Source organism: Acomys minous, assembly GCF_964271855.1.
Source record: "Acomys minous genome assembly, chromosome: 7".
In the NCBI taxonomy this organism is placed as follows: domain Eukaryota; kingdom Metazoa; phylum Chordata; class Mammalia; order Rodentia; family Muridae; genus Acomys; species Acomys minous.
This window is the reverse complement of record NC_140488.1, coordinates 8,975,717-9,000,328: the sequence shown is the minus strand read 5'-3', so window position 1 is coordinate 9,000,328 and position 24,612 is coordinate 8,975,717. Positions and strand designations below refer to the sequence as shown.

Here is a 24,612-nt window from a genome sequence, read left to right as displayed (position 1 = left end):
GATTCTTTATTAATCTTCTCTTCATGATTTCTAATCAAGCATGATATATCCAATCTTACCATGATTTACCCAACCTTGCATTCCTGGGAATAATCTTACTTGTTCTTAGTGTTATAATTCTTTTATACATGTTGTGGTATTAATTTCCTAATATCATGTTTAATATTTAGTATTTACATTTATGAGATATATTGGTTTATACTTGCTCTTTTATTGTTTATCAAGTATTGACATAGGACAAAACATTTGGGAAACAAAAATTTGGTAAATCTTTCCTCTTCACAGGCAATTCAAAGTCATCATCATTGGAGCTTCTGTTAAAGATCTTCTAGGAGAACTGATTTGGTTCTAAAATTAAATAATATTCCACTTTAAGATGAATTAACTTTTAGGTTCTTTATCAAAGGAATGTATTGCTCCACTTGTGCTTTCCTTATATTAAAAGAATATTGCATAAACTCTTCTTTAAAAGTCAACACTACAGAGTATATCATAGTAAAAAAATACCTGCCTATTTCAGAATCATAAAAGAAATTTCAAGTGTAATTAATTCTTTAATTCACAATTAGCACAAAGTATCTGAAAGAATTTGTTTCAGTGGTACAGATATGAAAATTTCCAGATGTAACCTTTTCCTCTGACACTGGTCTAGGCCAATGCTAATTCTGTCACCATGATTTGCAATTATGATAACTGTTTACTTTAATGAAACATTTTTCCCAAATGTCACAGCTCCTAAAACCATGGGGTGGTACAATTGCAGCATATGTGGTGTAGAGGAGAGGCAGGAGGAGCTGTGTGAATCTGAGGCCAGCCTGTTCTACAAAGTGAGTCCAGGACAGCCTAAGAAAACAAACAAACAAACAAAAAAAGCAAAAACAAAAAACAAAAAAAAGGAAAAGAAAAAATAAATAAATTTTCTTAGGCAATCTTAAAAAAAGAACTTCCAAAAAAAAAAAAACCTTCCCATTTTAACCAAAAGTAGAATAGGATATTCTCACTTTTCACTCATGGTTAAAGATTTCACACTAAAGCCACAGAGCTTTGACATCACAATCAAAAGAGCTCATGCAGTCTTGACATGCAGAAAACAACTCCTTGAACCATTAATACTCAAAGGGAATTCTACAAACTTTTAATTGCAGCTCCAATTTAAATTTCTAACTGAACTAAATTTGAGCCTCCACCCAAAGTCTTTGGATTCATAATGATTTCCGTGTCAATAGCATTCTGTTTCTGTAGCCTTTTAACTGTGGTAAAAGAAATCCACAGAGTATTTGTGACTTTGTGTTAAGAATATAAAGATCACTGAGGCACCCAGGTTATCGGTGTTAGACCCAAAAAATGTACTCTTTGCCTTCTTCTAAATGGTGTCAAGCAAGCCAGAGTTGTAGACGCTGATACAGATATCACCGTGGTTGGAGGGTACCAAGCTTTGTTACAGAAGTAACGATTCTTTATTAATCCTACAGTACCTGCTTTGATTGAAGGTATAGATTTTCCCATGATAGTGAATGCATTGAATGTAAAAAATACCTCATATGAATGTATGTATTTATGTATGTATATCCTCATCCATGTTAAGAGAGGTCATTAAAACAAAATAAACATCTGCATTGTAGGTCTTGTTCAAATGTTCTATTTGTTGAACAGCCAAATCCAAAAAAAAAAAAGCATTCTCATTTCTTACCTTAGTCATATATTTAGGGTTTTTCCAGCCTATACCAATTCCAAAACCACAATTATGTTTCACCACTGCCAGTTTGCTCAACACAGAAGATATATTATCAGGCAAGCACCTGGCCTTTTTCTTTACATAAGACTGAACTGAATCTTCTGAAGTTCTCAGGATAAAGCCCCAGTCCACAGAAGGTCGCTTTTCTTGCAACATCTGTGAAGAATTTTCTAAAATCCATAAAGATCATTTTTAGTACACTCAAACTCACATGAGGGTGCTATGGTATTTTTTCTAATTCCTTACTCTAGTTCTTGGCAAATGACTTCATAGAACTGAGAAGTGCCATCTTGAGACATACCTTTGCTAAAGTCTTTCTCTTCCTTCAATGGTTATGAAGCTGGAGAACACAAGCAATGTGGTAACATAGCTGAGAGGGCCTCCTCCCCCCCCCCCCTCCCCTGGCATTCACAGTTGCTGGATCAACCAGAGGCTGGCTCTGCTGGTAGCCCACCAACCTACTGCCTCCTGATATCCAGAGGCCCAAATTTCTCCATTTTAAAATATTTTATCTAAAATATAATCACATCATTTCTTCCCTTCCCTTTCCTCCATCCACCCCCTTCCATGCATCCCACTCCCTCTCAAGTCTATTTAGTGTTTCTCTTATGTATGTATATGGTTTCAGGATGACCACTAGGTACTGAGACTGAGTCACCCTTTCTCAGCAGTCACTAAGTGCCTGCAGTTCTAGGACTGGGGCCCCATGAGATCCCCCCTCTTCCATCTTAGCATTCCTCTTGGTGCTGACAGCAATCAGATCTTCCTTAGATAGCCACAGTTTGACCGTGCATATATTTGTTTTAGAATTATTTTTTGTTTTATATTAAGAAACACTTCATCATTTCCAAATGTTTTGCTATAACTTCACATTCAGTTACACATCACCAAAACTAATGTTTTTTACACGTTTTGTATGCTTTATTTTAGTCAGTTTTTATGTATTCCATTCCTCATTTTAATCTGAGTTTTATCATTTTTTAAAATATTTTTGAAAGTTTTTGTATCTTTTGTTATTTTTAATGTGTTCCCATATTCAAAAGCTTTCCAATAGCATTAGTCTTTCAAAAGCCATTTAGATTTATTGATCTTCAGATTTATTGTCTATTGTTGGTCTATATTCTTATTAAATTATACTTAATCTTTATTGTTTCCTGTGAGTTTAGAATTAATTATTACTCTTTTTTCCAGTTTTGAAAAAATCTTGTACATTTCTTTAGTTATTGAGGGGGTGTATATGTCATGTCACACATGTGAAGGTCAGAGGACAACTTGTAGGAATTGGTTCTCCTTCCACCATGTGAATTCTGGGATCTAACTCAGGTTGCTAGGCTTGTCAGTAAGTGCCTTTATCTGCCAACCATATTACCACTGCCCTTTTTCATTAATTTTAAATTTTTTGAGATGTTCTCTCACTAATGTACTCAGGATGACCCTGAACCCACATGAACCTTAAACTTGAGAACCTCCTGTCTCAGGTTCCCACATCACTGAGACTGCAGGTCTATACGACCCAGCCTAGCTTAACCTAGGCTTCTAACTTCCATCCATACTCCCTACAGAGAAGAGACAACTATATTGTATACACCCCTTGTGAATCCAGGATTCACTACAAGCTCTGGAGACAGGCTTTCCATGTATATACTGTGTAGACTGGAAGGGGTTGGGAGATAACTGTCTCCTCTTCAAGCTAAGGCCTTGCACTTCCAAAGTCTATTCTCCAACCCAGAAAACATAAATGAGAAGTCTTGGTAACTTGAACTAAGAAAAATAACAATTAAAACATTTCCAATCAAATAAAAAAGTGGAAAAAACTCAGAGGCAATTATTCAATTTGTGGTCTAAACCTGAGCTATTAGCTATCCCTCCGTCTTGTCTTTTAATCCCCACTGTTATTTTAATCCGTATTCTTATATATTTCATCCACATGCCTATGGTTTAGCAGAGATATGTAAATATAAGACTCCAAGGCCTTGTGGCTTGGAGAGTAAGAAACCTGTCCTGGGTCAAGTATTTCCTGCTTCAAAGCCCTCCTCACTGTTTATGCCTAATGATAATTCCCAATTAAATAGCTAATGACCATCAAGGTTACTGCTTAGTACCTGCTGCCCTAACTGTATAGATGAATAGAAGGCCTTCCCAGAATAGTATATTGCCATCTCCATAATGAGCTGCCAGGTGAGCAGAGCCAACACTGTTTATTCATGTACGGATAGGCAACTAGTAGAGAGCTAGGGCAATGCGTGGAGGCATTCAGCTCCAGACCTCCTATGAATGGTTTTACTTATGTGGCGCAATTCACTTGATGCAGTTGGGACACATGACAGTCATTGACTCAGGACCAAGAGTTGGCCCAGAGCTCACAGTCAGCTCAGTAGCAGTACTCTGTCATTTGTCACACATCTTCTTGTGTTGCCATTCTGGAGTTGGCTGAAGCCTTCAGCCATGCCTGAATAAATATTTCCAAGATTGTCATTGACACTAGAAGTCTGTTGCATTGGAAGCTGCAAGAAAACAGATGTCTCTAGGAACAGGATGCAAATGTGCTTTGGAGCATGCTTGTACAAAGTAACACAGTATAGACAAACATAAACTATAAAGACTTTGGAAGGATAAAAAACAGAATTACCTAAGTGTGCAGTGTTGTGGGAAGGCAGTTTCAGGAGCAAATATATAATTTCTAGCATCTCAATTACATCCTTCTTATATTAAAGTATATTATAGAAACAGAGACAGATGGAAAAATGATTTATCCCAAGATTATAAAAATGAAGAGGTAAAAAAAATCTGTGAAACATAATCACAAACACATTTTCTGCTCTTTAATATATTGCTAGGATTTCTACTGGTTCTACTTAATAGCGTGACAGTTATGCTCTGAGTTGTCTATATGTTCTTCAATGTTCTACTCACTGCCCATCTTCTTTTCCACTGATCCATATTAAAGTGTGTGTGTGTGTGTGTGTGTGTGTGTGTGTGTGTGTGTGTGTGTGTAGATTTGTCTCAGTGGGTAAAAAGCTTCTTATGCAGGCATGTGGAACTGAATTCAAATCCCCAGACCTCATATAAAAGCCACAGTTTGTAATCCCAGTGGTCCCAGGAAGTGTAATCCCAGGAAAACATGAGGCAGACAGGATAAGTTTGTAAATGGCCTACCCTGGCACATGCAGCAGTAAACAACAAAAACAACAACAACAACAAAAAAACAGCCTGTTGCAAACTAGGTGAAAAATACCAGACACCAAAGGTTACATTATGACTTCCACATACAGGCCTGCACTTACACACACACACACACACACACACACACACACACACACACACACACACACAAACACACACTCAAAAAGGATGTAGTTATTTCCAGGAAATTGAACTTTAAAACCCTTATTAACTTAATGAGCACTTCCTGAAGTTCTACTTTGTGTTAATCACTAGGCTAGACATTGAAATTGGTCTGAGGGGTTCCTGATCCCATAGATCTCCATTGTATCATTTAGGAGGTTGTAAACACATAAATATAACAGAATTATTGTCAAAAGGTGTACGTTCCCATGAAAAACTGTACCTACCAGAATAGTGGGTAAGAGGGGAGGACATCCTATTGAAACTTTAGGTGTGAAAAGCCTGGGAGAAAGAGGAAATAGAAGGATCCAGTGGGTCCTGGAAAACTACAGGCGAGTCTGGGCCCTGGGGTCCTCCGCAAACTGTGGCAACAGCCAAGGAAAAAATAGGCAGTAAAAACCTTGAAACCCTACCCGGACTAGCCGATGGACATTCTCCACTATTGAGTGGAGAAGGAGATCTAACTTTCACACAAACTCTGGTGCCCCATATTTGAACATGTCCCTTGGACGGAGATGCCTGGTGGCACTCAGAGGAAAGATAATAGGTCACCAAGGAGAGACTTGATACCGTATGAGCATATTCAGGGGGAGGAGGTCCCCCTCAGACACAGACTTAGGGGAGGGGAGGGGAGTAGGGGGGAAGTGGGAGGAAGGGAGGAATGGGAGGATACATGGGATGGGCTAACAACTGAGATGTAATATGAATAAATTAATAAAAATGTATTTAAAAAATAAAAAATAAAAATAAAAATAAAAAAAACAAAAAAAAATAAAATGATTACACCTGCTAAAAAAAAAAAAAAGATAATGACAATGAACAAAAGGCAATGCAAATGCCAATCAATTGAGGCAAGAGTAGTAAAAGAAGACGTCTTTCAAGAGATAACCATTGGTCTGAGAATGGAATGGGAAGAAGCCAGGTAATCTTCACCCCAGAATAAGCTCTCCAGGCCGGAAGGGCAGTAGATCAAAATACACTGAAATAGAGGTAAGATTGAGATAGTCTAAGGAGCAGCAAGGAAAAGGAGGAATGGTAAAAACAAAATAAAACTGGACAGGTGGTGTTAACAAGTCAGAAAAGAAATGGTAATGCATGTTAATGTGCTAGGATTTTATTGCAAGCAAAATTATAAAATTATAAAATTCGCCACAGAGGTTTAAACATTCCATGTTCATTTTCAATAATAGCACCCCATCTTCCTTATGAGAAATGTCTACTTTTCCCATTGAAAACAGGTCTGGGCTGAAGAGATGGCTCGGTAGTTAAGAGCACCACCTGCTCTTCCAGAGGTCCTGAGTTCAATTCCCAGCAAACACATGGTGGCTCACAACCATCTATAATGGGATCTGATGCCCTCTTCAGCAGATAAAGCACTCATATACAATAAACAAATCTTTTTTTAAAAAAAATAGGTCTATCAATTTAAAAGAACTGGCAGAATATAGGCAAGGCATAATAAACTTAGTCAATAAATTAAAAAGATTTACTATTCCTGAAAATATTTTCCTTTTGGCTTACGATAGCTTTATTGAAATAAATTGCCATGGTATAACAAATTCATTCAATTAATGTGGACAATTCTGTGTGTTTGGACATTCAAAACATGTTCAACAACCATGCCAACTTTAGGACATTTGAATCACCTTAGAAAACTGTACTCTCTAACTATCACCCCTCTACTCTCTTCTATGCACGTCTCCAAATTCTAATCAAGCACCAATACACTTTCTGTCTATACAGGTTCCCCTTTTCTGGGATGCCATAGGAATGGAATGATATATTATGTGTTATCTTCTGGCTGCCTTCTTACACATAGAATGTTTTCATGAGTCACACATATTTTAACATGAATCATATCATTGTTTTGATGAATGAGTTATATCTCATTACTTTTAATTGATGGCTTTGAGGGTTGTTTCTATCTTTGGGGCATTATGAGTATTAATGCTATGAACATTTTTTGCACGTCTTTGTTAAACATATTTTCAATTCTCTTGAGTGAATATGTATACCTGTATTTACTTGTTCCTCAGGCCACCCAAGCTATAACCTTTTGAGGAACTTCCAAACTGCCATTCACAGCAGCTATGCCAGTTTACATCCCTGACAATACATGAGGGGTTAAAGTGCTCTATATCCTCTCTGACACTTGTGCCATGGTCTGAACGTCTATGCCTCTCCAAATTTCATATGCTCAAATTTCTGAGCAAATTGAGTATCCTAATCTTTGGTTTTAGTAGAAAGTTCATACCATGAATGGCAAGCATCCCAATACCTCAGTCTAGCTCAACCCTTAGCTACAATGAAATTCCTATGTCAACCATTGTACTTTATTCTTAACTCAGTCCATATTGATTCTGAGGTCTCCTTTTCCCTGCTCCTTTACTCTTTAATTTTTGACAAATATATCATTTTTCTGTGGCTGTTCCATATTACCATAAAATTGGTATCTTAAACAAAAGAAATTGATATAGAGAATGCGGTACACTTACACAATAGAATATTACTCAGCTTTTTAAAAAAATTACTTTGCAGGTAAATCAATATACTTACATAGGCTAGGTATAGAGTAAAGTAGTAGGGAGTAAGTATGAATCTCCCCTAGGAAGAGGAACTAAAATATATAGTTATGGATAGGAGAGTGCAGGGAAACTGAAATGAAGGATCAAACAGAAAGGCAGAGAGGACAACAGGGAATACAGGGAGGAACAGCTAAAATTAAGACCCATTTGAGGGATCATATAAAAAATTAATACAGTAGAAGGTTACACACACACACACACACACACACACACACACACACACACACACACGAAGGCAATCTAAATGAAATCACCAATCACAGGGTAAATGGAGCCCAAACTAGACTGGACACATGCTCCCATCCCTAATGCACAAGTTATTGCCAAATGATAACCATTTGCAAATAAAAAAATGGTTTTCTCCAAAGGATACTGCCTGGGGAAACAAACTACTCTTAAGGGTAGGCCTCATGCCAAGAAGTAGGTGGCCAACAGAAAACAAATGTGATTGCATCTTTAGAGGTCCTTCTCTTTTTAAAATGTTGTGTCAGAACAGTTTTTAGCTTTACAGGTCCTTTGCATATACATTATGGCTTATAATTTTGTGTGTTTTTTAAAATGGGATTCCTCTGTGCAAAAGTGTGGGTGTATTATGTCCATATGTATTTGTTATGGTTTTTCTTTGGTTCTTTTCCTTCTGTTTATTTTAGTTTTATCTTATTTTACTTTACTTTATTTTATTACTATTCTCTAGGTGCCTGTTTGCTTTCTAAGGAAAGACAGAAAGAGGGTGAATCCAGGTTTGAGTGTAGATGGTGAGGAATTAAGGACAGTTAGGAGAAGGGAAACTGTAATCAGAATATATAGTAGAAAAGGGATATATTTCAATTAAAAAACAGGGGGAATAAAATATATTTCTTTCCTCACTGTTCTGGATACCAGGAATCCAAAACCAGCTTAACTTTTCTAAAGTGAAGGTAAAGGCAGAACAACATTCAAATCTAGAGATTCTAATAGAAAACCCATTCCGTGCTTTTGACAGTCTGTGACAGATACCAATACTCCTTGGCTTTTGGCTGGATCAGTCCTTTCCTCAAAACCAGTTATCTGTTCATCTTTACCTCCCCCTCCTCTCTATTCTTTTCCCTCTTGTCTTCCTTTAGGTCACTGTTTCTCAGCTTGTGGGTCACAACCCCCAAAAGACCATTGGAAAACACAGATATTTACCTGATGATTCATAACAGTAACAAAATTACACTTATGAATTAGGAACAAATAATTGTATTAGGAAAAATAATTTTATGAGGGACAGTATTAAAGAGTTGCAGCATTATGAAAGTTGAGATCCACTGCTTTAGCCAAATATGCTTATATGTATTGCCTAAGCAGATAATCCAGGATAATCTACCCATTCCAACGTTTCAACTTAAGTCTTTGGTCTTCAGTAATTAGAGGCTAATGTATATATGTATATGTATATATATGGCTCATATTTCAATCAAACACAGTATTCATTGGTCCATTGATGACTATGTGTTACTTGTCACAGCATGAATACATTTGGGAGGTAGGCTGACTTCAGGGAATTCTAAACACACAAATAAAACAATAATATCATTATCAGTTCATGTAAAATAAAATTCAAGGTCATTGGGGTAAAATGTGTTCACTTTGTTTTCTTTCGACCAGACCACCTCCTCATTACCTGACATATTCCCAGGTCCTTAACAGAAAATGGTAAAGAAGTAAAAAGACTACAGTGTAATGAGCTTGCTTGAAAGTCTTGCGAGAGTGATGTAAATATCAGCATCCAAAAGAACATGCTGATTCCAAAGTCTAGGATTAGCCGATTATACCATAAAACAGGTAAATGCTCTGAATACACACAGCTAGCTAGAAAATGGCTACAAAGCTACAGTGGATCTGCAGCTCTGTAACGTAAGTTAAAGCTATGGCTGTTCTACAGCATTTTCATATCAGGAAGCAGCATATATTCCCCTCACACCAGAAGTTAGTTGCTCTGAAGTTGTTTTACCTAATTTTTAGGCTTGCTCTGACATTTGTTCTTTATAATTCCTTATCAGTAGCTCCTCCAGTTCCCACTGACAGTTTACCTAGCACAATTGATTAATCACATCCTTCAACATTTCTCAGTAAGGTTAGCTGGAGTTCAGTTTTCCCACAGCAGTTACAAGACTGGGTTCATGGCCCAGTTCTGCCACTAACATGATGTGTGACTTGGTTTTACCTATTAAAATCAAGAGAGGTGTATCTCCCTGCAAAAGCACAGTCTCCTACAGGGGCTGAAACATGCAAATATACATGTGGGTACAGTATAACATGCAGAAAGGATAACAGGAAAGGGGTAATAGATGACAATGAAGGATGGAATTCAAGAAAAGGACACACTAGTCTTGAAAAAAGATAAAGGCTAAATGTTTCCTTTTTTTCTAGCATTAACTCTGTTGTGGAATTGTCACCTTTTTTAGCGGTTCAGTACATGAACTACAATTGATAGTTGAAAGTACATATTGAAATTAAAGCATCACAACTTCAGAATGGCTGTTCTATCTGTTCATCAAAATATGAGGTTTTGGATCTGCACAAGTGTTAGTTTGAGTTGCTATATTTATCTAGTTTCATGTTTTAACTTGAAAATTCTTTAACAGAAAATGATTTGTATAAAAATAAAGCTAACTTCGGGTGCAGGTCCACAAGGCAGGTGCGCATCCACAGGGTTCAAAAGATGAGGTCCTCAATGCATTCTGAGGAGGAGGATTGTGTTCCAGAGCTACACAGAAATGTTCACCCCCCAGAGTGGCCTGATTGGGAGGAAACACTTAGCGTAATGTATTAGAAGAAATATCCAAGCTGAGATCACCCAAGACGGCGTATATCACACACTGTGTCTGATCTAAGGAACAACTGTGACTGCACAGCCACCAAAGGTCCATACTGAGAGCTTCAAAACACAGTGCTTGTGTTTCCCAGAAAGAAGGTCCCACCACAGGACCATGGGACCATGCTCAAGTAAATTCCCAGGGGACCCAGGGACCCAGGGACCCAGGGACCCTGCCACTGCCACCACTGCTAATCGGGTTGCGGTCCATGGCAGTGCAGGCCAAGGAGATAGCGTTGGAGGAGGGGCTGCTCTTTGAGTTGAGCCAGAGAGAGTACTGCACCACCTACACCACAGGCCTCATGGACCTCCACACATGGGCCATGGCCATGCTCAGTGCTGAGAGCTGGATCGTACAGAGGTGGATACTAGGGGCAGCACCGAGGCGGGGCCCATGGTGGATGGAGCATGCAATGGAAGCAGAGACTCGTGAGGTGTGAATCAACAGAGCCACAAGTTCCCTGGGACAAGAAGCTGAGCTGGGCCAATATCAACGGTTTCTGTGAGCTACTCAATGAAGACTTTGAGGGGCCTCCACTTGCCACCTGCTTGATGGCCCACAAGATCCAGTACCCACAGGACTAGGAGGCCATCCAGGCCTTGACGGCCAGCAGCAATCTGGCGAATTGAAAGGGAGCAGGAGAGCTGGCCCTGAGGACATGGAAGCAGGAGAGCTGGCCATGAGGACACAAGAACAGGAGGGCTAGCCCTTAGGACATGGCAGCAGGTGAGCTGGCCCTTAGGACACGGAAGCAGGAGAGCTGGCCCTGAGGACATGGAAGCAGGAGACATGCTCTGGGGACATGGGATCCTGAGAGCTGGCCCTGCCCTGAGGACATGGGAGCAAGTGAGCTGGCCCTGCCATGATAACACAAGAGTAGGCCCTGGTCCAGGGCTCTGGGTAAACTGCACCCCAACATCTAGCCCATGTATGACCTGCTGGAACACATGAAGGGGCTGGACATGCAGATTCAAAGATTAAGAATCTCCTTGACACACAGCAACAACGGGATATCTGACGGCAATCCCAGTGAGGATCCAGTAATGCCAGTGTAGGCCTTCAAGCCGACCCATGACTCCTAACAATGAACATTTGAAAGTAAACATAGGTGGACAAAAGGCTATACTGCGTGATACAGTACAGCTTCTGTGACAAGATTATTTGTTTGTCTGTTTTATTTTACTGGGGGGAGGAAAGAGATTTTGGTGCATGACATGCAAATCATATACATTCAATAAAAGTAAAAAGAAATTTAAAAAATAGATTTATCTTCAACAAATTAAAAGCACAAAGATCCCTATGGTGGCTGAGATACCCTAAACTCTCCATGAACATAGACAATTCTAAACCATTATTATGTTCTAAAAGGAAGTCCAAGTATGCCTTTTAAATCCCACATAGGAGGAGAACCACTGACCCACACAGGAGGCTGTAGCCTCTTCAGCATCTCACGTTAGTCTGAATTCTACCGTATGGAATTAGGCAAAGACAGGCAATCATTCCTTGGAATCATTTTAACAGAGCTCATTCTTGGCAGTTATAGTAAGTGGGAATGAAAAATATTCCTTCATGAGGAACAAAGCTCTTTACATATTTTCTTAGTGGCAACTGCCCAGATGGATACACCAAAGCACTCCAATGGAAAAATTTGGAATGTCTAATTTGAAAAACAGGCACATGATAATACAATAACATCTTGGCCACCTCACTTCTCAATTTCCTTTCCTCCACCCTGCTTGCTTGAATATTTTCCCTAAAATTTAACAATAATCACTTTTATTGGATTTGAGTATGTACCATATTAATTAAAAAAAATAAAGGAGCCAACTAAGGAGCTTAGTGCCTTTGTGGTGTGAACAACCTTTAAACGGGTTTCTTTATTGCACACAGGTGTGCTCACCTCCCTGTAGCATGGGATAGTGGAGACAGCATGGGCTCTGAACTGAATCAAATCCACCTGGAATCTCAGCTCTATTACTTGCCCAAGTGACTTCTGTTAAGTTCTTTGCCTTTTTTGCCCTCTATTTCTTCATGTATAAAATTGGTCTCATAATAGCTATTCACTATGTTAAGTGGCTTATGCAAATTCTTTAAATTAATCCTCAGTGTAGCATCTGAAGTGGGTGTTGAACTGGCTGGTTCTGTGTCAACTTGACATAAGTTAGAGTCATCAGAGAGAAGGAGTCTCAGTTGAGAAAATGCTTCCATAAGATCCAGCTGTAAGACATTTTCTTAATTAGTGATCATTGGGGAAGAGCCCAGGCCATTGTGAACGGAGCCATCCCTGGGCTGGTGGTCCTGGATTCTATAAGAAAGCGGGCTGAGCAAGCCATGAATATCAAACCAACAAGCAGCACCCCTCCATGGCCTCTGCATCAGCTGCTGCCCACCTCTCCGAGTTCCTGTCCTGACTTCCTTCAATAACAACCAGCAATGTGGACATGTAAGCCAAATAGACCCTTTTCTCCCCAACTCACTTTTTGGTCATGGTCTTTTTGCTAAGACAAATGTCATTTGCTTTTCCATGAGGATTATAAACTAGGTGATAAAGAAACTGTAGCTGTTTATTATTGTGTGTTCAGTTTTATGAGAGGTACTAAAGAGGACATCATAAAATATTTGCTTATTCTGATGATTTGGGTCCTAATAAGTAGTAAAAGCTCATATTCAGAACTTGGTCTCCAAAGTACTGGAAACTCTAAGAGGCAGGACCAAGTTACAAGAATTAGAATCCTAAAGGCATACCTTTAAATACCCCCCCTTTGATCCTCCCCCCCCCTCTCTCTTTCTAGCTGCTATGAGACAAATATCTTTGCTGATCAGGTCCTCCCAGCACAGGGCCAGAAACAATGGAGCCAGAAAATCATGGATTGAAATCTCTGAAATCATGAGCCAAGGTAAGTCTCCTTGCTTGAAGTTGTTTTTCTTAGATATGTGCTCATAACAATATAAAACTTGACTAGCGTGTAAATTAAGTATAAATTATGCAGCTCATATTGGAAAACAGGATCAGCTGCATTATAAGTTCAAGGCCAATTAGGACTGGAATAGCAATTTTGAGGCTAGCCAGACCTTTAGAAGGAGGCCTTTTCTCAACAAAAACAAGAAAAGATATTTTCTAAATAAATAGTGAAAGAGAAATGTTCAAAGGCTGTACATATCTCAGTTTCTTGATCTTGACTGGCTCTCTTCTGTTTGGGTGAGTTTAGAATAAACATTGTTCCTTCAAGGCCAGATGAACCTCCAAGAATTGTCCAGCTTTACATAAATCAAATTAAAAGCAGATAAGATTTGAGAGCATCAAGCAGTCTCTCTGAGGGAAGGCAAGGGCTTGCATTCTCCTGTTTGACCTTCATAAATCTGCCAATCTCCAAGTTGGCTTTGATCCAGTGATCCCTTCTTCCCAACTCCCTGTCAGTCACACATGCTCCTTGCAGAGTTTACTAAACTCCTGCTCTGTCTTGGCCTTCATCAGGTTATTTCCAAGGTCTAATGCACATGTCCTTTGAAATTCAGCTCATTGTACAAGCTGAAATAACCTCTCTGCAAAAGACAGTAGGACTGAAAGGTAAGGCTGATGCTCTACAATAGGTGGTAAAATGAGCAGCTCATGAAGATGATAAGACCTTATTAATGTAGCTTAGACTCTACCAAGGGTATCAGAAATGTATTATTATTTTAAGAACAAAATAAAGGTGTTTGTATAATATGAGTATTCTATTAAAATGTTGGTCCTACTTACCAAGTGTCTGGTTTTCTATAATTTCTTGAAATTATAATATAATTATATCATTTCTTTTTTTTCTTTTTTTGTGTTCTTATTTTAATTTTATTAGCCTGTATTAATGATACAACGTAATGGGTTTTATTGTGACATTTGCATACATGTACATAATATACTCTGACCAAATCTCACCTTCTTCCATCTCCATTTTATCCCTTCTGTAGACAACTCAATCTCTACAATTATCTCAACCACTGGGATTGGAGTTAATGTTTAGAAACCTAAGATAAACTTGATACCCTATGAGCATATACAGGGGGAGGAGGTCCCCCTCAGACACAGACATAGGGGAGGGGAGTAGGGGGAAGTGGGAGGAAGGGAGGAATGGGAGGATACAAGGGATGGGCTAACAACTGAGATGTAATATGAATAAATTAATAAAAATTATATCATTTCTTTCTTCCCTTTTCTTCCTTCAACCCCACCTATGGAACTCTCCCCTCTCAAACTCATGGCTTCTTTTTTATTAATTGTTACATATACACATACATATTCCTAAATATCTAAATACAACCTGCTCAGATGTTTATTGCCAGATACCAATATTTATAATATACACAGCATAATTAAATGATTACATATGATGTATATGTACATATGGGAAAAGACAATGCCAAAGACAAAACAATGATATTATACTAATAACATTTTCTATAGATATAGGAACATACCTGAGAAATCCCTAAAGAAAATAGTTTACTTAGCTCATGGTTTTGAAGGCTGAAAATCATACATTGAGTGGCCCCATCAATTCAGCTTTTGGTAAGAGCCTCCTTGGTTATATAGTACCTAGGTTATTTATTACCTCAATCATCTTTGTTGATTTTAACTAAAAGTAAATGGGGAGAACAAGAAAGATCTCTCAATTAATAAACATACAAGGGATGATGGCAAAAACATTATTCATCAAATACTTTGCTTATTGTTTTAAAAAACAAAAACCAAAATGTAGTGAATAAAAGAATGATTAAAAAGATGTTTGAGTGCCCTAAAATATATATCTCCATAAAACATTTATAGTTAACAAATAAAAATAGTCCCTTTGCAGTGGAGAAAGCTGGCAACCCTGTGTACTTCATAAGATAATGACCTGTGATGGGCTCAGTGTCTCTGAGGTTACTGGAAGAAACACTTTACAAAATAAATGGCCAACACACACACATAAATTGAAGCTCAAGAAAAAAATCATATTCAGGTCCTAGCCGTCACTCAAAAGAAAAAGATAGAAGAGAATAAAAAGGGAAAGCTATGCATTTATAAACCTCAAAAAAGTGGGCAGACTCAAAAGAAGTAACTGCCTAATTTTTAAAATTACTAAAACTAAAGATTAAATATACTCTGTCAACTCCCAGGTATTTAAGGAGCTATTACATATGAATGCAATGTAAGAACATGGGCTTGAATCACAAGACTAAACAATACAAATTCTTAGATAACAAAATCTGTATTACATTCATGTCTTAGTCACTATTCTGTTGCTGTGAAGAGATACTTTTTTCTTTTCTTTTTTTCTTTCCTTCTTTCTTTTTTTTAACATTGCAAAAGCCAAATGTATTCACCCAGAAAGTGAATTTGATTCAGTTTAACAATTAATTAATTGTACAATATTGTGGTATTTCCTATGTGTCCTCTTAAGGTACACTGGGCTAGACTTTTGTATATGTATTTCCCATAATAATGAATTAAACTCTGTAAAAATAAGTTAGCCCATCTCTGAGTATTGTAAAGAATCTATGGATACCCACATTCCATATTTCAAACAACATAGCCAATTCCCAGACATGGGAAGCATAAAACCCTCTGGTTAGTTTGTGGGGGGTAAAGAGCAATGCTTTGGGAAAGCTGAAGGATAATTTCCCCTACCCCAACTACATAGCACACTCATACACGTGCTCTCACACATACATCCATTTATAAAGGAAGGTTTTCCTCCAAATCACTAGGGGATGCAACCTCTGTCAGGCTGAAAATCTGCCCATTTAGTGCATGGGACTAAGGAGTAAACATGCTCTGCAAGGCTCCTGTGTTCTCGTAAACAGACAGCAGGTACAAGCAAGTAGACACTTGCGCGTGGAGAGACTGCTGCTGCTGCTACTGCTGCTGCTGCTGCTGCTGCTGCTGCTGCTGCTGCTGCTGCTGCTGCTGCTGCTTTGTCTCCTTCTTCTCCTCTTCTTCCTCCTCCTCTTCCTCCTCCTCCTTCTTCTCCTTCTTCTTTCCTCCCTCTCTCTCTCTCTCTCTCTCTCTCTCTCTCTCTCTCTCTCTCTCTCTCTCTCTCTCTCTCTCTCTCTCTCTCTCTTTCCTGAAATCCATTCTACTCCACAGCACACTCAACAGCACACTCAGGTCCAGGGGCTGGGAGACACCATGGTGTGTGACCTGATGGTCCCAGCCAACTGTGGTAACAAAAGACTGACTGAGTGGAAATCATGTGTCATCATTCACAGAGTCTCTGTGGGTTTGACCTCTAAACACCTCAGAAAGTCTTTTTTAAATATATTTCATTAATTTATTCATATTACATCTCAATTGTTATCCCATCCCTTATATCCTCCCATTCTTCCCTCCCTCCCTCCCGTTTTCCCCTTACTCCCCTCCCCTAAGACTGTGACTGAGGGGGACTTCCTCCCTCTGTATATGCTCATAGGGTATCAAGTCTCTTCTTGGTGACCTGCTATCCTTCCTGAGTGCCACCAGGTCTCCCCATCCAGGGGACATGGTCAAATATGAGGCACCAGCGTATGTGTGGAAGTCATACCCCACTCTCCACTCAACTGTGGAGAATGTCCTGTCCATTGGCTAGATCTGGGTAGGGGTTTGAAGTTTACTGCACGTATTGTCCTTGGCTGGTGCCATAGTTTGAGCAGGACTCCTGGGCCCAGATCTGCCCATCATAATGTTCTTCTTGTAGGTTTCTAGGACCTTCTGGATCCTTCTATTTCCCCATTCTCCCTTGCTTCTCTCACATAGAGTCCCAATAGGATGTCCCCCAAGGGGCATGTCCCATGAAAGTCTTCACTTACCAGCAAAGTGGGACCTCAGAAAGTCTTGAATTCAGCACAGCAAGTGAGCAATCTTCATTGAGAGAGGCCAGGAAGGGAACACTGTGTGGAAAGAACACCAGTCTAATGACATATTTGGAAAGTTCCAGCTGAACTGAGGGTACAGCTTGCAAGGGAGACAGATCCATTCTCGTCACCAAAGACAAAGACTTCAGTCTGCTGAGGATGCCAAGCTAAGCCTATTTGTGAAGCATACTTGGGGCAGTAGGTATCCCAGAACAAAATTCAGCTGTCCTCACTGCATGAAAGAAACAGAGTCTTTGTGGGGAGAGGTAGCAACACAGATGACCTGTCCCATATGAGTTTGATATGAATTCAGTGACATCTGCTGGGACAGCTCCCAAAGTTTGATGCAGAAGTCTTCGCTACCACTGACAGCTTGTGACACAGTGTGACAGTAGACACATCATGCTCAGACTTGCAGAACTTGCTGACAGTACATGTCTCATTCTCATCTAGTGCCCACAATTCAACAGCACATAAATCAGAAGCCACCAGGATACCTTTGTCTCCCACTCAAGTGAGGTCAGCTACTCCAGCCTCAGTCTGGATACCAGCAGAACAAAAACCTCCATTGGGGGCCACACTCAGATCCTTGAAAAACCACTGAGAGCCGTCCCAGCAGTGACCACTCAGGCTGGAGGCCCCAAACCAGACCAGGACCATGCAGTCACCAACTGTCATTCCAAGCAGGCTGGCCCATTGTGGGGAGAGGGGGCGCAGCAGGATCCACTCATGGAAGGCCTGGGCCATGAGCAGGGGGATGGGCAGGTAGGGTCCTCTGCCTCTCCAAGTACAACCTAGATCTAACATAGGCCAGACGCTCATTTTGAGCTGGAGGAACACCCCACATGGTGCATCTCTGGGCCTCTGCCCCTCTCCAAGGAAAGATACCAACTCTTACATAAGAAAATACTTAACCCGGGCTAGGTTAGCGTTTCAGAGTTCAGTCATGGCAAGAAGTATGGCAGCGTGCAGGCAGACATGGGGCTAAAATGGATCTCAGAGCTAGATCCTGATCTACATGCGCAGAGAGGACAGACAGACTCAGGGCTTGACAGAGATTTTTGAAACCGTAATGCCCACCTCCAGAGACATACCTCCTCCAACAAGGCCACACACATCCTAACCCTTCTCAAATAAGGCCATTCCCTGGTGGCTAAGCATTTAAACATATGAGCCTATGGGGGCTATTCTTATTCAAACCACCATAGTTTAAAAAATAATTAACAGTATTGTATCAATGTAAATCTCCTGATTTTGATACTTACTACAGTTATATAAAATCTTAATATTTAAGTCAGGTATTATGGCACATACTTATAACCCCAACTCTTAGGATGGGACAGGAGGATTAAAAATTCAAAGACAACATGGATTACAAAGTAACACACACACAAATATTAACATTTGAGAAAGATGAAGGGCTTCTGAGAACTCTTGGCAATATTTTGTGGATTATTCAAAATCTGCAATTATTTGAAAATCAAAAGATGCATAGAAAATATAAAGAACACACAAATCACAGATATTTTTAACTATAAACTTTATGCAAGTAAAAAAGTAGGGCTTTCTTAAAGCAATATTGTACTAAAGAAAAAATTCTTATAATGGTGCATTTTTATACTGTCAATAATATTGTATCTCATATATACTCTATCATATATGAGTAAGGGTAAATTATATGTTCTGTATGATCCCAACTTTGTATAATCCATCCATAGATATTTAAAAGTGAAGAAAAATTAGGTAGTATTAGTAATTTTGGGTTCTTTTTGTTGGAGTATACATATTGTAAAAATAATGGGTGGTTCTATTGTAATCTTTCCATGCATGTATATAATGTAGTTTGGTCATATTCACACCCATTACCTTCTTTTGTCTCACTTCCCTGTTCCCACTAGACCTCTCCTGCTTTCCTACTATTTTTTAAATCAAATGTGTACATATAAGAAAAAGGTGTGATAATTGTCTTTCTGACTCTAGCTTTTACTTAACATCATGATCTTCAATTCAGATCATTTTCCTGAAAATTATATGATTTCATTTCCTCTAGAGAGGAATAAGATAGTATTGTATTTGTTTTATATCATATTTTCTTTATCCATTCATTTATTGATGGGAACTAAGCTTATTTGATAACTTGGCTGTTAATGATTACTAGGGATTGCTAATGATTGTGGTAGCCACTAGTAAGTTGCCCTTTCTCATGAAAATAAGTTCCAAAAACTATGTTGGGTCCTTCTATCCCCCTACTCTTCCATAAGACTCCCTGAGCTCTGCCTAAAGTTTGGCTGTGAGCCTCATCTTCTGCCTCAGTACCCTGCTGGGTGGAGTCTTTCAGAGGACAACTATGGTAGGCTCCTTCCTGTTCCCCCGCTGCAAGAGCCACCAGTGCCTATTCTATTTGTCCTTCTGTATGAGAATTAAGCATCCTCCCTAGGGCCCCAGACTGGACTGGAGCACCACAAGAAGACCAACAGAGGCAACAAATCTGGGCGGGGGCAGGGGGCAGCAGAAACTGATGCACCAACCAAGGACCATCCATTGAGAGGACCTAGGCAGTTCAGTCTCCATAGGGGTCCCCTAGTAAGGGGAGCAGGGGCTGTCCCTGTCACAGATTCTGTTGCCTGCTCTTTGATCACTTTCCCCTGGTAGGGTGCCCTACCAGGCCACAGAGGAAGAGGATGCAGGCAGTTCTGATGAGACTCAGTAGACTGTGGTCAGTTGATAAGGGAGAAGATCTCCCCCTCTCGTGAGGCCTGGGGGAGGAGCATAGGGGGAAGAGGAAGGGAGGGTGGGACTCGGAGGATATGAAGGAGAAGGCAATGTTTGGTATGCAAAGTGAATAAATTTTTTAAAGAAATTTAAATTTAAAAGAGATACGTTTGGAAGAAGAAGGGGCTCAGTGGAATGAGCAACAGAACAAGAGAAGATGATCAGTAGAATGTCAAAGAATAAAGCATTTAAAACTTATGTCAGACTCAACAACAAAGTACAGCAAAATAGTAAAATACATTATACTATAATATAGTAAAATCTTGCTATTAAGTACAATTACAGTTCTTACTTTTGAAAATACACACATGTGCTCAACTTATTTCAAATGCACCAAGAAAATCTATTTGGAAAGGGAAGTTGAGATAGGGTCTCATGTAGCCCAGCTGAACTTAAAAGTGCTATAACCTTGAATTTTGATTGTTCTCCTATCTCTGCCTCCCATGTGTTGGAATGTTAGGCGTATGCTACTACAACTAGGAAAGAAAGTCTGTTTTAGTGTGCTGGGAACTTGCTAAAATAAAATATTAAAACCATTTAAACTGAAATAGTGTAGTATTTTAACAAAAGAAAATCAAGTTAAGTGATTTGAAACTATGTCTCCCTCCCTCTCTCTCTCTCTCTCTCTCTCTCTCTCTCTCTCTCTCTCTCTCTCTCTCTCTCTCTGTGTGTGTGTGTGTGTGTGTGTGTGTGTGTGTGTGTGTGTGTGTTTCATTCAACTATTAAATAAACATTTATGGGGCATTCATTATGTCAAGCAATAGGTTCTGGGGATACGACTGTGAACAAAAACCCAAACCTCTTTTCATGCTGCTTACACTCCTGGGTGGCATATGTATTAAGCATTAACTATACAAATATATTATAGATTTTAATAAGTACCTTGTAGAAACTATTACTGGTTGCCACTGTATAGCATATAATGGCCCACTGATTGGATGAATGAAATGTGCAAAACACAGAAGAATTAAAAGTTGTTTACAATATGTTGTATGTTATTGTTATTTTTTAAGAAGCTCACTGATTATTATTAGTAATTTTTTTCTTTTGATTGATTTTGCTATATTTACCAAATTCTCAGCAATAATTATATGCTATGGTTTAAATGCATCTCTCCATTCTCTGAAAGAAATAATGTATTGGATAATGAATCTCCAGTGCAAGTGTTAAAATATGAAGCACTGTGGGAAGTACCTGAGCCATGAGAACGCTGCCATTGTGAGCATATTAATGCTAGTAAAGAGGACGAGGTTGGCTTTCTTTTACTTCTTTGCTCTCCTGCTATTTGAGGGCAAATTGTTCTTCCCCTCTTAAGAACACAAGATGCTGGTGTCATGCATGTATGAGTGTGTGAGTGGTTTGAATGTGTCCATGCATATGTGGGATGGGTTTTCCTGAATATGCAAACATAGAAGCCAAAAGTCACCTTCAAGTGTCTTCTATCATTTTCTACCAGTTAGTATAACTCACTGAACCTAGAGTGTCTGTTTACCTAGAATGGTGGGCCAGCCAGGCCCAGAATCCTCTTGTCTCTGTGCTCCCAATTGCTGGAGCCATACCCAGGCACTGCCACACCCAGCTGTTGTGTGGGTGCTTGAGATCCAAACTCAGATACTCATGCTTCCACCACAGCACTTTACCTGCTGAGTCACATTCCACACCAGTAAGATGCTGCCAGCTTGATCATGGAGTTCCTAGCTCCCTAATGTTAGAAAATAAATGCCTATTTGTCATAAATTATACAGCGTATAGTATTCTGTTAGAAAAGCACATACATAGTAAGACAATATGTATTATTTTAACAGTAATCATAGAAACAGTAAATGTAAAAGAAAACAAATAAAAATAATGTAAAGTAAAATAAACACATATTGCTTAGTTTACTGACCCTCCAACACCCACTCATACTGTTTGACAAGAATGTTGTGTATAGATAGGAGAGTACTGAAGAGGCAGGCAGATGTCTGTGAGTTCGAGGCCAGCCTCATCTACAAAGTGAGTCCAGGACAGCCAAGGCTACACAGAGAGACCCTGTCTCTAAAAACCAAAAAAATAGGAAAAAGAAGGAGAAGGAGGAAGAGGAGGAGGAGGAGAAGGGAGAGTACCCTGTGATAGCCACATTTTTTTAATTCCAAATGAGTGAGTTTATTAAGCATGCATTGAGCAAAAGAACAATTACTAAGTATCAGACAGATGGAAGTAGAAATGAATAGTAAATATCATCAAGTCAGAAATTATAACACCCAGCATAGATGAGGGTACAAAAGTGACATCATCAAATCAGGACTTAAAATATGCAGCACAAAATAACTATAGAAGCAGGGTTCCAAACTAAGAGTTCTTCATCAATGAGCTTGTGGCTCCAAGTTCCAGTTCCAGGCACCTTTATAGCATGAGATAAACAATAGCAATGTCTTATGGAAATAGATAATTTTCTAGCGATTCTCAATAACACAATGTTTTTTAATATGCTTGTATGTGTGTTGCTTTTCTTTCTCTATCATGGGGTTAGTGGACCAACTAATTCCCAACCTAGACTACTGTACTCATCAAAATTATCTGTCACAGTTGAAAGAAAGAAAACAAACCTCTCTAAAATATAAACAGTCTAAAAGAACCCATGTCCACCAAAGCAGCTGTAAAGAAAATAATGAAAGCAATACTTTAAATAGAAGAGAGGACTATGCACAGCCACAAGACAATAAAAATAAAGCAAACTAAGCTATAACAAAATACAAAAGAGGAGTAAGAAAACAAACAGCAATCAACAGCGGTCAACACACACCTGTCAATAATGTTCAATATTAATGTCCTCGTCTCCTCAATCAAAAGACACAGGTTAGCTGAATAGATTTTTTAAAATCTGTCTGTTTTCTAATAGAAAACCTTGTGCAGAAAATGGATGGAAAAATATCATTCCAAATGAATGCAACCAGCAAACAAGCAAATGTTTCAATTCTAATGTGAAAAAAAATAAGGCTTCAAATTAAAATAGTAAGAGATAAAGAAGGAAAATCCATTCTAATGAAAGTAACAATTAACCAAGAAGAAGATGTCTGGCACTTGCTATTTGTTCTTTTGCTCACTGCATGCTTAATAAACTCACTCATTTAAAATTTTTTAAAATGACAATCATCAAGCACTCTCCTGTCCATACAGAAGACCTTGTTAAACAGTATGACTGCCGTGCATTTTACATTACCAAACTCTGATACATAAAAGGTAGACTACCGACTTGAAAGACAGATATTAACAGTAATCCATTAATAGTAGTTGAATTCAACACCCCACTTTTTCCAATAGACAGGTCATCTGGGCAAAACATACATACAGAAAAACTTCAGAATTAAATTAAGTCATATACCAAATGGGCTTAACAGATATCTAGAAAATATTCCACCCAAACACCACAGGGTATACTCAGCAGCCTATGAAAGACGGATTTCTGAAACTGAAATCAAAGAAATACAGGGTGTATTTTATCTAACTTTTTAATTATAATTTATTCATCTTACATCCTGATTGTTATCCCTTGCTTCTATCTTCCCATTCCCACCCTCCTTCCCTCTTCCGCCATATTCCCCTTCCCTAGACCTCTGACAAGGAGGGGGCTCCTCCCACACAGCCTGTCAGGTCTATAATACCGTAAAAACCTGTACTACACTAACTTGGAAAATATAAAAGAAATGGACAAATTTCTAGATTCATCCAAACCACCAAAATTAAATCAAAAAGAGATTAACAATTTTAAAAGTCCAATAACAAAGAAGAAGATAGGAAAAAGTAATAAAAGTCCTTCTGACCAAAAAAAAAAAAAAATGAGGCTCAGGCACAAAGGATTGACAGAATTCTACCATACCTTTTTCTAGTTATTGACCTAACATCATTATTTCTTTTTATTTTTCTTTTGTTTTTGAGATTATAATTTAATTACAACATTCTTTCTTCTCTTTAAACCTTCTCCTATAACTCTCCCTGCTCTCCTTCAAATTTGTAGCCTCATTTTTTTACTAATTGTTATTATAGCCTGTTCTTTTTAAATTATTCAGAAAGAAAGAAAGAATGAAAGAGAAGATGCATGGTGAAACTCCTTCTAGAAAGCCAGCATTACTCTAATCTCAAAAGCAGGAAAAGACACAACAACAAAAAACGGGATGGGGATAGTTGACAGTTCTGTGTAATAATATAAAAGTATAAATGCAAAAATCCCCATAAAATATTTACAAACCACATACAGGTATATACCATGATCACGTTAATTTTATTCCATTAATTCAGAGCTGGTTTAATGTATGTAACCCAAAAAATATACATTTATATTATTGCACATATATACAATAAAATACCTATAGCAAGAAGAACCATGATGCAATCAGGAATTATATAAATATTACATTCTTAGTGTTTCCCCATTCCTTTTCAATAGAGTGCTTGAAGTATTAGCTAGAGGCATAAGATAAGGAAATTAAAGGGAAACAAATAGGAG

General features: G+C 38.7%; 1 protein-coding gene across 7 annotated transcripts in view; it reads right to left on the bottom strand.

The window, feature by feature from the left end:
* The window catches only part of IDS (iduronate 2-sulfatase), a 96,638-nt gene that overhangs the window by 5,632 nt on the left and 66,394 nt on the right, over positions 1–24,612 (bottom strand). For 3 of the 7 annotated variants that reach the window (XR_014780468.1, XM_084788664.1, XM_084788666.1), the window contains one exon: positions 17,310–17,390. Coding sequence is in view for 4 of the 7 variants with exons in the window: in XM_084788664.1 (XP_084644790.1) it covers positions 17,341–17,390 (50 nt within the window). In the remaining 3 variants the exon portion in view is untranslated. Of the gene's footprint in view, positions 1–1,690; positions 1,906–4,201; positions 4,240–9,145; positions 9,194–14,247; positions 15,119–17,309; positions 17,391–24,612 lie in introns of those variants that run through there. The other 4 variants (XR_014780469.1, XM_084788665.1, XR_014780467.1 and 1 more) reach the window with 3 other exon arrangements.